This window comes from Erythrolamprus reginae, chromosome 1 (genome assembly GCF_031021105.1).
Source record: "Erythrolamprus reginae isolate rEryReg1 chromosome 1, rEryReg1.hap1, whole genome shotgun sequence".
In the NCBI taxonomy this organism is placed as follows: domain Eukaryota; kingdom Metazoa; phylum Chordata; class Lepidosauria; order Squamata; family Dipsadidae; genus Erythrolamprus; species Erythrolamprus reginae.
This window is the reverse complement of record NC_091950.1, coordinates 360,111,749-360,126,024: the sequence shown is the minus strand read 5'-3', so window position 1 is coordinate 360,126,024 and position 14,276 is coordinate 360,111,749. Positions and strand designations below refer to the sequence as shown.

Below are 14,276 nucleotides of genomic sequence, written 5' to 3'. Positions count from 1 at the left end.
CCTCAGCTCTAGGATTTAACCCAAAGCATCCACACCCAGATCCTATCCCTCTTGTTTGTACAGTATCCTCAACCCTGCATCAGGGGTGGGTTCCAACTTATCTCGCTGCCGGTTCGTTTCCTCCCATGCTGCGTGGCCACGCCTTATGGCTGCATGTACACTTCATGCACACATGTATGCGCAGTGGAAAAATTTAAAAGCCAAAAACGAAACAATTCATGCATAGTGCCAGAAATTTGGCTTCTGTGCATGTGTAGAAGGAAAAAAACTTAAATTAAAAAATGATTTTTTTAAAAAATCCCCCAAAACAGATGACGGCATCCAAGGACTGGCACCAACTGATCCAGGTCAGTGACATCATTGTGACATCACCAGCAGGTCGCTACCAGTTCAAGTGAACCGGTCCGAACTGGGAAGAACCCACCTCTGCACTGCATATTTCCTAATTTCAAACCCTATTAATCATTAGGATACACAGGGTAGCAATCTAACAGGACAGGAGGCAGAATAGCTCTATGAAAGTTGATCTACTATGTTGCAATACTGTGTTTCTGACCCATCTTGTAAAGCAATGTTTCCCAATCTCAGCAACTTTAAGATGCGCAAATTCAAATTTCAGAATTCCTTAGCAAACACCCAGATCCAAGGATTTGGGAAGTTGACATCCAACTTCTCAAAGTTGGAGAGGGGTGGCATACAAATCTAATAAATTGAATTGAAAATTGAATTAAATTGCTAAGGTTGAGAAACACTATTTTCTGCTGCTTCTTTACATTGCATTCTTAAGGTTTTCAGCATCTTTCAGTCTTTGAGAACAGGTACATGCATTGGAAATATTGAATTGATATTTGCTTTTTTAAAAAAAATACTAGCAATAATCCCATATCTTTGGGAAGAGATTAGACTGACACACCCAGTCTAAACATGTGCAACAAACATTAATAATAACTGAAGACTTCATTTTAGCAACTCAAGGGCAAGTTTTGCTAACTAAGATGAAAATTCAAAATATAACAAACAGCAAAGGTCACCTTGGCAATTAAACTGACCCTTTGCATCCTGGACATAAGCAGTTTCAACTCCTACCCTCAAAATGTCGCTACAGAGCACTGCACACCAAAACAACTAAACACAAGAACAGTTTTTTCTCAAACGCCATCACTCTGCTAAATGAATAATCCCCTCAACACTGTCAAACTATTTACTAAGTCTGCCCTGCTATTACTACTAGCTTTTTCTCATCATTCCTATCACCCATCTCCTCCCACTTATAACTGTACGACTGTAACTTGTTGCTTGTATCCTTCAGATTTTTATTAATATTGCTTGTTTCCTGATTGCTTATTTGACCCCTATGACAATCATTATGTGTTGTACTGCATGATTCTTGACAAATTTATATTTTCTTTTATATACACCAAAGACAAATTCCTTGTGTGTCCAATCACACTTGGCCAATAAAGAATTCTATTCTATTCTATTCTTCTAATAATGACTAACCAAAATTTCACAAAGTGGCTACAAGCAGTACCATAATTATTCCTTGGAAACTTCGCCTATAGTTTAGATTTCAATGTAGTGAAACCTATTGGGTCCATCACATTGTGAAGTTTTTGGGAAATGACCTTGTTAAGACCTTTTATGGGACTTTAAAATCTATTAAAGATGCATTCTGTTTGTAATATGCCTGGGATATTGACAAGAAGAAAGACTGGTTCATTGGTACTATTGCTATACCAGGTGATGGCAGGATTCGGGGGGGTGGGGGATACAAAATTAAAAAATATTGGACCTGCAAATTGAATTTGAAGTCTGATGGAAAATCCGTTGTCACACCAATAGTGATCTGAGTCCTTGGAGGACTTCTCAATATGTGGAAATATTGAATTTATCACCCCTGAACACTAATTTTAACACCACTCACCACCACCAAAAATATCCTGCTCAAAACTGCCTATATTCTTAGACATTGCCTTAGTAATTCTTAGTAATTCTTAGTAATTCTTACGTCCTTGGTTAGGACTTGAATTATTAAGTTTCCACCAGTCTGAACACTATGAACACTATGAATATATGTAGATTGCCCACATATAATAATAAAGTGTCATAAATAGCTAGACTATGATGGACTGGTGTTTTTTTTCTTCTAGAAATATAGATCTCTAATAGTTCTTGGTTGCTTGCTGAGTATTTATTCCTATTTTTAATTAAATGGTTTTAGGTTACAGCACATAATAAGCCGGAAGTCGACTTGTGTCTGTAACCTGTGTTAGCCAGCGCGGTCTCAAATCTCTCAATGAAAAGCGGAGTTAATTCAATCTTCACGTTATCCTCGAGCTGGAGAAATCGAGGGAAAAGAGCGAATATGTTCCAAGAACAGTACTGTACCATTCATCTGGATAAGCCAAAATGATAGGTGGCTCCATAGCTCAGTGGTTAGAGCACTGGTCTTGTAAACCAGGGGTCGTGAGTTCGATCCTCGCTGGGGCCTAGGGATCTTTTTAAAAAACACTCATTCGCTTGGGGTTTTTTTATATTCTTTGTGCGAGTTAACACAACACGTTTGATATATAAATGTAAGGTTCGTGACAGCTCTATTGGCCACAAATAAACGCAACCACTGATTGCAAAACGTTGACAAGCGAATATTTTTGTTTTCATTCGTTATAGCTTAGTCGGTGCAAATGAAATCAAAGCATTCTCATTTAATCTATACTTGAAATCGGATGCCTGCCTCGAACGACTGCTTCGTGCGCAAAAAAAAAAATATGCTTAGTCCGCTAGGATCCCAAATGAATTTTAGGTCAGCAGGACAATAAGGAAGTGAGTGAGTGGTATGAAATCTTTAGAATAAGTTGTCGTTCCACGACATGACCAGCAGGTGGGGCTGCAGATCAAGGAATAGGGAGGAAAGGGCAGTGGCCACGGAGAAACATTTATTTGGCACGAGAAGGGGGGGGGGACACTATTGAAATGCTTAGCCTGCCGTCCCCTGTTCCCATGACGCCCAGACAGTATTTGGATGTCTGATATTCCGCCTGAATCCCTTAGTCCAGCTTCTCTTACAGCAGGGGTCCCCAAACTTTTAAGACTTGTGGACTTCAACTTCCAGAATTCCTCCATCTTACAGGATTGTTATGGGAAGTAGAGGTGGGCCCAGAGAGCAGCTAGTCTGTAAATCACTCATCCGGACATGTTGGTGGATTTATTAGAATAGAGGAGTGGAGTGGAGTGGAGTGGAGTGGAGTGGAGTGGAGTGGAATGGAATGGAATAGAATAGAATAGAATAGAATAGAATAATTTATTAGCCACCCCGAGTCTCCGGAGACGGGTGGCATACAAATCTAAATAATAATAATAATAATAATAATAATAATAATAATAATAATAAGAAGAAGAAGAAGAAGAAGAAGAAGAAGAAGAAGAAGAAGAAGAAGAAGAACAACAACAACAACAACAACAACAACAACAACAACAACAACAACGAATTTCGATTTCTCAAGAATCATGTGGTACAACACTTAATGATTGTCATAGGGGTCAAATAAGCAATGAAGAAACAATCAATATTAATAAAAAATCTTAGGATACAGACAGCAGGTTACAGTCATACAGTCCTAAGTGGGAGGAAATGGATGATAAGAATGATGAGAAAAAACTAGTATAAACTGAAGTGCAGACTTAGTAAAAAGTTTGACAGTGTTGAGGGAATTATTTGTTTAGTAGAGTGATGGTATTTTGGGAAAAACTGTTCTTGTGTCTAGTTGTCTTGGTGTGCAATGCTCTGTAGCGACATTTTGAGGGTAGGAGTTGAAACAGTTTATGTCCAGGATGTGAGGGGTCAGTAAATTACCAAGGTGACATTTGCTGTTTGTTACATGTTGAATTTTCACCATCATGCAAAGCTTTCACCTTAGTTAGCAAAACCTGCCCTTGAGTTACCTTCTCAAAGCAAAGACTCCCCCATGCATGTTATGTTGTGATTCCATAAGTCTCAGCCAGCAGATAGTGTATATTATCAATGCAACCAGGGTTGGGGGAGTTTTACTGGACAGTAACACATTTGGGAGGCCCCAGCATGGAGAAGGTGAGAGAAATGAAATCCAGAGTGCAGTCCACAGGGACATGCATTTTAGAGATGGAGAAGACTTTGATGTATAAAATTTCCTCTGATTAACATCTATATTCTTTCAAGAGTCTCCCAGAAACCACAAACACTTCCTGTTCTTTTTCCTTTCATTCTATATTTAATAGAATACAAAGAGAGAGAGAGAGAGAGAAACTTTTATAAACTCTTGGCCCCGGTGCTATCACACATTTTAAAAATTCAACTTTGGGGTTGGCGTCATTGAAATATAAAAGATTGACTAACATTTGGTCATTTTGATTTCTGTACTGAAAATGCAAACATTTTAGGGGGGGAAATTAGAAGATTTCATTCTTGGAACACAACCAGCTCTCCTCATTGCCCAGCCCTTCCTCCTTTGCCAAAAATGAGCTCTTAAATTGCAGCTCTCTGAATTTTCAGGGGGGCTTTTTCTACATAAGTCCTGAAGGGGCTGGTTTTGCAGAAAAAAGGGAGCAAATCCATTCTCACAGGATACAGTTGTATTTTTAGTGGGCTGTAGTAAGTGCCTACTAGAGCAGGGGTCTCCAACGTTGGCAGCTTTAAGACTTGTGGACTTCAACTCCCAGAATTCCTCAGCCAGGCAGAGGAATTCTGGGAGTTGAAGTCCACAAGTCTTAAAGTTGCCAAGTTTGGAACCCCTGCACTAGAGTGTCTGTTTAGATGTACTAAGCAATTCTCAGAGAAAAACCTGTGCAGAGCAGTTAACTGGAAAACACCTGGGATGATTAAACTTTCCATGGGTTGCAAACATTTTAAAAATTAAACATTTAAATGAATGTACCACATCTGGTGTGGTCAGTGGCTGAAAAGCTGCGTAGATTCAAGTTAAAAACGGGTTTGTATAAAATCTATATGCCATTCTGATTCACTTTCTTAGAAGTAAAATGAGTCACTTGGCAATCCCATCCAGATTCCCTTTTCTTGAGTCTTGAACGTTCAAACAGAGCTTCTTGCACTGACCCTTTCTTTCTTCTTTCCCTTCTTCGGTGTTTTCTCCTTAGCTGCTGACTTCAGCTTTGGAGATGGGGAAAGTTTCTTCAGGGTTCCAGGTGACCTTGTCTTCTGGGGGGACTGAGTTCTTGCTCCAGAGATGACTGGTGTTTTCTCCTTTTCTGTTCGACCATCAGATTTGGCTTGGGAACCCCGGCCTTTGGGACGCGTTGCTGTTGGCAGCTTTTTACCAGAACGTGTAGGATCTGCTGAGCTGTGCTTTGAAGGTTTTCTGTGGGGTGCAGGCTTCTTCCGTTTCTGGCCAGAAGAAGAAGAGAGACGTTCTTTGGAACGGACAATGGTTTTGGAACTGTTTTGGGTTGTAAGGCGCTCTTTGATCAGTTCAGGCACGGTCTCTGAGAAAACAGGGTTTAAAAGTTCATAGTTAATGTTAGCAGATTGACGACACACAAATGCTGCCTTAGAGCAAGCAATGGTCTCTTCCCACATTTTCCCCTTACTTACAAAACTTATTTGTTTGTTTGTTTAGTCCAATACACAATAATACACAATGAAGGTAATAGAGGACACCTTCGAGGAAATGGAATTAGAGAAAGAATAGAAGAGAGAATATAGGATAAAATAAATCGATGAGAGAATAGAAGAAAGATATATGGGACATAGGAGAGACAATAGGACAGGGGTTGGAAGGCACTCTAGTGCAATTATGCACGCCCTTATCACATTTTTATTCAACCATGGGCATCATGTTTGAAAGGTTAATATGCTGGGTAGCATATTAAAGAAAAAAATATGAACTTATAAACATATTTTAAATGCCCTGCCCATATCTGTAGCTATTTGGTGTCAGGATTTAAAACCTGAGTTAATATTCCATATATTGTACAGTGGAAATGCTGTAATTACTGTAAAGTAATTGGGTCATGGTGCATTAGCAGAATGATGCAATCTGTTCTATGACCTGATTGGTCAATACTTGTATATATTGTAATACAACTTTGTATGGGTGTGGTCCGATAATGGTTAGTTGTGGTCTGGTATAGTTGTGGTTTAATAGTGGTTGGGAGGTTGGGTTGTGATAGAGTCATCTAGTGTAATAGTTTGGTTAGGTGTTCTGTAATATAGTATAAAGCTCATAGTTTTTGATACTAAGAAGTAAAAGCCTTCTGAAGAAAGAACTCCTGCTGTAGTGTCTTTATTAAGGAAACTGTCCAGTGCCTGGTGTCCTCCATGCTTCCAAAGCAAGTTCAAAAATTAACTCTGATATTTTGGGACTAAAAGTGCAATTGTACCGGAGGAAATCAGCAGACAGTATTGCCCAAATCAAGCATTTAATGTAGACAAAGCCATGATTTCCTGAGATCCACAAACTCATTATTTTGCCCCCCCCCCTCAATTCAGCAGTACAATTGTTGGAAATCAACAACATGTTTACTGAGAAGACTGTAGTGTAAGCTCCAGCATAGGTTTTATATACCGGTAATTAAAACAAAAGTCTAGAAAGGAAAGAAGACATACCAACCATACCAACATGTGATGTGACCACAGATATTTGCATCACCAGATAGCTTTTCCTTCTCCCAACAATATTAAATCATTACTAGCTACTGGTTTTCTATTCCAATAGTTTTTCATTCTGTATACCTTATGTGTATGTTAATCACAGTATCAAAGAACCTGGATGCTACTTTTTGAAGGGGAAGGGAAGGGAAGGGAAGGGAAGGGAAGATGTTTTGAGTCAGTTCTTTATTATATTTATCAGTTAAGGTAAGACTTAACAACAGGGGACCCCAAACTTTTTACACAGGGGGCCAGTTCACTGTCCCTCGGACTGTTGGAGGGCCGGACTATAAAAAAAACCTATGAACAAATCCCTATGCACGCTGCACATACATTATTTTAAAGTAAAAAACAAAATGGGAACGTACTATTTAGAGGGGGGGAGAAGTTTGAAATCCATATATGTTTATGTTTTGTTTTTAATTTTCTTTTGTTAACATCTGATTGGCTATACAAGGTTTCTTTGGCTTATAGGAAAATGTATAAAGAAAGAAGGAAGCACTTTGGCATAATGGTTAATAAGTTAGAAATATAATTGGTGGTGTACTTTTTTGAGGAGGGAATTTAATTAAAAGAAAATGAATGTAACTGGATGACAAAATTAGAAAAAAGCATTTTGCAACTTTTTTGATGGTTGATATTAGTTACTAACAAAATACCGCATTTTATTCATGGAAAATTAGATATGCTCCTGTCACTCACCCGCGGGCCGGATAAATGGCCTTAGCGGGCCACATGTGGCCCGCAGGCCATAGTTTGGGGACCGCTGCTTAACAACATTAAAATGCAATACCATTATTGACAATGTTATCACTATTTTTTTAATGAGAGCTAATGGGACAGAAAGTGTTTGTCACTCTGAAAAGAGTTGTATCAAAATCAAAATCTACAATTAAATAATGAACAAAACCTAAGGAAAGAATAACACAGAATACCGGCGGGGTTGGCAGAGATCTTGGAGGTCTCCTAGTCCAACTCATACTGCTTGAGCAGGAGACCTTATGCCATTCCAGACAAATAGTTGTGCAGTCTCTTCTTAAAACTTCAGTGTGGGAGCACCAACGGTTCTGGAGGAAAGCCTGATTAATTGTTCCCGCTGTCATAAAATTTGTCTTTAGAGTTGGGGCTTGGGAGAAATGTATTTAATTATTTAGATCATTCCAGAAGTTACCCCAGTCCTGGTTTCCAAGAATGACTTACTAAAATGCTCATTTATCTTTGCTTCGATGGATTTGATTAGAGATCAGTAACTTTGTCCATTAGCTTGGCTCTTGTCCATCCTTTCCAGAGTTTTTTTCACCTTTGGGAAGAAAAAGTGCATCCACCCAGAACTATTTTTTCCTACTTCCAAAAGTATTTCTACCACAAATTAAGAAGCACTGCCAAATCATGCTATCATTCTATCAGTAAATGAGCACAGAAATCATTGACCAACTACATCATCTGGACAAGGGGTACAATTTCTTGCTGAAGAGCTGACTTCTTGGGACCTGGAAGAAACTCTTGAAAGCTGAACAAATCTTTCCTTTCAGTATGTCTGAATATTTGTACTATTACATAGTGAAAATAAACAGCAGAGCAAACCCTTGTTGACTTACTTGCAGTTGGAACAAATGGGATCCGCTTGCTCTTTGTTTTCACTGGAACTGGCTTCTGTTTACATTTTCCTGGTGGAGCTCTCCTAAAACACAAATTGGATCACAAAAACGTACATCTGGGCATCTCAACATGAACAAGGAGCATGGTTTTTTTACCCTAGAGGCTGAAGGAGGTTACCTAGAAGAAACATAGAAGACTGACGGCAGAAAAAGACCTCATGGTCCATCTAGTCTGCCCTTATACTATTTCCTGTATTTTATCTTACAATGGATATATGTTTATCCCAGGCATGTTTAAATTCAGTTACTGTGGATTTACCAACCACGTCTGCTGGAAGTTTGTTCCAAGGATCTACTACTCTTTCAGTGAAATAATATTTTCTCACGTTGCTTTTGATCTTTCCCCCAACTAACTTCAGATTGGGGAAAAGTTAGAAAGTTAGTTCAAAAACCTAATTTTTGAATAATTCAAAGGTGAGCAGTATTAGGGTTGTAGACATTTTGGGTCTTTCCAAACAGGAAAGTTATTAAATACAAAGAAGGTAATGACAGTAATCAAAGAAATTAATTTAAATGCAAAAAAAGACATTTTGGAGTTTTTGCTATTAATTATAATTATTCCTTTTGAATAAAGGGACCAAAGTACAGTATCCAAAACTCAGGACATGCCTATAAATGAACAGGCTTCAATAGTGCAATCACCATTGTGACCCCTTTCAAGATGCCCTGTTTTGGATCCTGATGCTAATCCTTTCCTGGACAGAATCATGGCTTTAATTAAGGAAGTTGTTAATATATCTTCTAATTAAAATGGACATTACTTCTAATTTACATAACCTGCCAATGAGATCATAGTTGTGTTTGGATATTTTGCATGCTCTGCTAATTAACTGTGACTTTAAACAGAGGCAGATATGTTGACAACCCATATTACAGCAATAAATTTATTAGTCTAACACAAAATATATTAAGAGTTTAAAAATTGGGGGATTACTAAGAACATTTTGTCAGAAAAATACCTGTAGTTATAAGTAAAGAAGGGAAGGTACAGGTAGACTTGTGGTTGGTATATGGTATTAACATGACTGAAAGAGTTCCTGATTAAATAAACCTCTCTTGACATCTGCATATTTTGAAAAAAGAAGTATCCCTAGAAGTGGCTAGAAAAAAGCTTTCATAGCACATCTCACCAACAAAGAGTTGGTTTCCATAGTAACACTGCATCATGGTTGGCCCTTAAAGGAAAACAGTTCTTGATGTATTAGGTTCTAACCCTTGGCCTCCCTGAGCTGAGTTAAGGGATAAGGCAATATCTGAAGCAGGGGTAGGGAATGTTGGGTCTTCTATGATTTGTGGCCTTCAACTCCCAGAATTCCTGAGCCAGTCATGCTAGCTCAGGAATTCTGGGAGTTGAAGTCCACAGGTCATGTCATGTCCACATGTTCCCTACCCCTGGCTCTGAAGGGTCACATCTTTCTCATGTATGTTTAAATCCTATATTTGGCCTCCTCAGCAAGATAGTAGCCCAGACCTGTTACCATTTTATGTCCTAATTTTACTGAGAATACAGGCGAATATACTTAATATCTATTAAATGTATAGATATCTGCAACAAATACCAACTGCACAGATTTTACTAAGTAAAATCATGACTGTGTTTATTATTTGACGTCAGCTTTTCTTTGCTGTACAGATTCACAAAGGCTGCATATGTGAGGATTGGTGGTAAAGTTACCCTGGTAACTGCAAATGTACATTAAACAAGAACTATGTGTGTAACCCATTTGAAATTGATAGCTCAAATACTAATTCAAAGTGTTGGTTATGACCTATAAAGCCCTTCATGGCATCGGACCAGAATATCTCTGGGACCGCCTTCTGCTGCACGAATCCCAGCCACCGGTTAGGTCCCACAGAGTTGGCTTCTCCAGGTCCTGTTGACTAAACAATGTCGTTTGGCGGGACCCAAGAGAAGAGCCTTCTCTGTGGTGGCCCCGACCCTCTGGAACCAGCTCCCCCCAGATATCAGAGTTGCCCCCACCCTCCTTGCCTTTTGCAAGCTCCTTAAAACCCACCTCTGTCGTCAGGCATGGGGGAATTGAAGTTTTCCCTTCCCCCTAGGCTTATAGAATTTATACATGGTATGCTTGTATGTATGATTGGTTCTTTAAATTGGGGTTTTTTAGATTATTTTTAATATTAGATTTGTTCACATTGTCTTTTTATTGTTGTTAGCTGCCCCGAGTCTTCGGAGAGGGGCGGCATACAAATCTAATAAATACAATACAATACAATACTAATCCTGAAATTTTCTATGTAAATACTTCCCTTTTTCAAACTATAAATTACATTTGCTACATTCAGTTTTTCTATCATTTCATAACAGGAGCAGCAGCACTTTTTTTCCCTTCTTTTTTTGCTGCTGCTGCTGCTGTTTTTCTTAGTGTGATTTGCTCTTGTGTAGAGTAGCCAATGCTTTTATTTCAAGCCCATCAATGGAGTTTTCATGTTTGTCCTAGACTCGTTCCTCAGTTGCAGACAAATTCTACGGTAATCCTCCATTTTAAAATAAATACACCTAATTTAGATGGAATGGAAAGATATATTTCTTGTCTGCTTTCCATGCTGTCAGTCCCGCAGAGGCTCCTACAGTCCAACTTTCCTTGAGTTTTGCTTACCACAGCCCTCCCTAAACTGGCACTTGGTGAGATAGGTTGGACTACAACATGCTTCAGATGAGAATTGGAGTCCAAAACATCTGGAGGGCAATTGGCTGGGATATAACTGTCCTCTAAAATAACAACAAGACATAGAAAGAACAGGAAGAACATGATAGCTTTCAGTGATGAAAACAAGATGCACAGAGAGGTAAACTAAACAGATTTTGGCGATCAGGCCCAGGCTGATCCCCTTGCCTCTGAACCATTATTATTATTTCTATGTTGGTGGTAATAAAAACACTCCTCTGGATTGGTGGGAGGAGAGATGCACATTCCATAAATTAAGTGCTTCTTAGAGATGACTAACCAACATCCAGAGTGTGGGATGGCTCGTGTGTCACACTAATATGTTGTGGTTGGCTCTGGCCCAGCTCCTGCCCCAAGGACTGTGGATGTGGGAGAGACATCCACATGCTGCAGGCCTGTTTTGCCCACCCCCCGGTGGAGTCTGCTGATGAAGGCTCCTCTGACCAAGAAGACATGAGTGAAGGGGGGGAGGAGAATGTGGCAGACAGCTCAGAAGAAGATCAATTATCTAACTCCTCCTTGGATTCAGAACAAGAGTTAATGATACAGCCACGCATGCAGAGCGCGATGCATAGGCAACAACAACTGAGAGATTATTATCATAGAAAATGAGGCCACCTGTGGTTGAGTGGGGCTGTGGTAATTAGTGAGGCTGCTATAAATAGCAGCCTGTGGGTTTGGCCGTTGTGGAGGATTATCTGATCGTTGTGTTTCATGCCTACTTTGCTGACTTTGACCTTTTGTGTGCTGATTTTTCCCCGCTTGGAAACTAAACCAGAGCAAAGTGTGTTTCACTTTTTGAAAGAAGGACTATGAATTGCCTCACAACTGCAAGCTAAGTATCACAGAACTGATAAGGGATTTGTACAAATTACCAGTTTGTTTGGAGACAAGTGCTCTTTGCTATACCAAAAGAGGGCTTAGTTTAAGTGAATTTTCATTATAAAGCACATTGTTTTGAATTTTCAAACGTGTGCGTATCTGAAATTTGTACCTGTGAATTTTTGGGAGGAGTGTACCAGAGAGCCGGACAGAACACCTCTGAACCATTATTATTATTATTCCCATGTTGGTGGTAATAAAAACACTCCTCTGGATTGGTGGGAGGAGAGATACACATTCCATAAATTAAGTGCTTCTTAGAGATGACTAACCAACATCCAGAGTGTGGGATGGCTCGTGTGTCACACTAATATAATTTCTTTACCTTGGGGTTAAAATGATGAACGGACCAGGATGATGAAAAAGCAGAACATTGAACATATATGGTGTGACTGATAAGTTTTAAATAGGGTGCTTTTTAAAATATTACATATTTCATCACATATGGTACCCTCCCTCACACACATGAACTTCTGAGCAGAGAAAATAAAGGCTTTTTTTGTGGGGCTAAAGAATTCAAATTATTTATTCAGGCCCTGTAAGAAGCTGTTTTTGAGATCATTAAAACAATCTTTCAGGTTGTTAGAGCATAAATTAGAATTTATAACTGAAGGTGTTTCATCTGTTTCCACATTTTTAGTTCTTGGACAGCTTTTTCTGATAAGTTTTGTTTTACTGAGAAGCAGCTGCAGTAATAGGAAGTTTCAATAAGGCTTACAGACTCTGCTCTCTAATCCAAAGTTTCTCCACCTTGGCTATTTTAAGATATGTGGACTCCAACTCCCAGAATTCCCCAGCCAGCTGAAGTCTACATACCTTTAAATGGTGAAGGCTGAGAAATATGACTTTAATATCTTCCCTTCTCTAATCCTGAGGGGAGAAAAAGCTTTCCCAAAGGACAAAAATATAAATAAAAGTTGTGCACTCCTGCATTAAGAAAGAAGAACTTCTCAATAATGTAAATCCATCCACAGATGTCATTCATGAAACTGAAGTCAGACTGATTCATAAGGGTGTCTATGCAATTACAGATGTCTTTCTCTTCTCTTTTCTTTTAAAGTAGCTCAAGAAAGAACTTTTGATATGTTAGAAGAGGTACTAACCTTGCTGGATCCACAAATTTGTAAATAGAGCCCCTTGCAGCATAGGCACTTGGATAAGATGTAGACATAAAATAAAGTTCACCTAGAGACAACAAAAGAAAGGATGTGTACTAGTAACAGGACCATTTGGGACAAGACTTATTTAGTTCTTAGTTCTCCTTTGGATGGCTATACTGTACTATACTATACTATACTATACTATACTATACTATACTATACTATACTATACTATACTATACTATACTATACTATACTATATACTATGGCTATACTGTACTACAGTGTTTTTCAACCAGTGTGCCGTGGCACACTAGTGTGCCGCGAGACATGGTCAGGTGTGCCGCGAAGCTCAGAGAGAAAGAAAGCAAGAGAGAGAGAAAAAAAGAGAGAAAGAAAGTAAGAGAGAGAGAAAGCAAGAGAGAAAGAAAGCAAGAGAGAGAGAGAAAGCAAGAGAGAGAAAGAGCGAGAGAGAGATAGAAAGAGAACAAGAGAGGGAGAGAAAACAAGAGAAAGAGAGAGGGAGGGAGGGAAGGAGAGAGAGAAAAACATAGAGGGAAGTAGGGAGGGAGAGAGAAAGAGAGCAAAAAAGAGAGGAAGGAAGGAAGAGAAAGAAAGAGGGATGGAGAGAGAGAAAGAAAGAGGAAGGAAGGGAGAGAAAGAGGGAGGGAGAAAGAAATAGAGTGAAGGGGAGGAAGAGATAGAGAGAGAATTTTTTTGTCCAAACTTTTTTTAGCCACCCCCCCCCCCCTCTCAATGTGCCCCAGGGTTTCGTAAATGTAAAAAATGTGCCGCGGCTCAAAAAAGGTTGAAAATCACTGCTGTACTATACTATACTGTACTATAACAATCCAGTCGGTCTTTCTTTACCACTCTTGCCCTTGCAATTTCTGCCAGATGTAAAGCTGGAAAGTTTTAAGCTATTGGTACGATAACAAATATAGTTGATTTTGTTTTAAGAACACGGGAACATAAGAAGAGCCATGCTGCATCAGGCCAAAGCCCATCGAGTCCAGCATTTTGTATCACACAGTGGCCCACCAATTGTACATGGGGATCTTGAGCAGAAAGACGCGGCAAAACCCTCCCTTTCCCTTGAACCCCAACAAATGGTACCCAAGGAAATCCTGCCTGACTCAACCAACATAGAGGCGGCACTTGTACATCAGTTTCAATAATCACTGATACACTTGGCATCCATGAATCTGTCTAATGCTGCCTTGAAGCTATCCAGGCTGACAGCTGTCACGGCCTCTTCTGGAAGTGAATTCCATAAATCAACGGCCCTCTGGGTGAAGAAATATTTCCC

General features: G+C 39.3%; 1 protein-coding gene and 1 non-coding gene across 2 annotated transcripts in view; one reads left to right on the top strand and one right to left on the bottom strand.

Annotated features, from left to right (window-relative positions):
* The first annotated feature begins 2,418 nt into the window (after positions 1-2,418).
* On the top strand, positions 2,419-2,491 carry TRNAT-UGU (transfer RNA threonine (anticodon UGU)). The gene has a single exon. It is a non-coding gene; the product is annotated as a tRNA-Thr (tRNA).
* A 1,733-nt stretch (positions 2,492-4,224) lies between these two features.
* The window catches only part of HHIPL2 (HHIP like 2), a 28,417-nt gene continuing 18,365 nt past the window's right edge, over positions 4,225-14,276 (bottom strand). The window contains exons 7-9 of the mRNA XM_070741090.1: positions 12,971-13,052; positions 8,239-8,321; positions 4,225-5,475 (exon numbers count right to left, since the gene is read on the bottom strand). Of these exons, the coding sequence (XP_070597191.1) occupies positions 5,066-5,475; positions 8,239-8,321; positions 12,971-13,052 (575 nt within the window). The 3' untranslated portion in view covers positions 4,225-5,065. The remainder of the gene's footprint in view (positions 5,476-8,238; positions 8,322-12,970; positions 13,053-14,276) is intronic.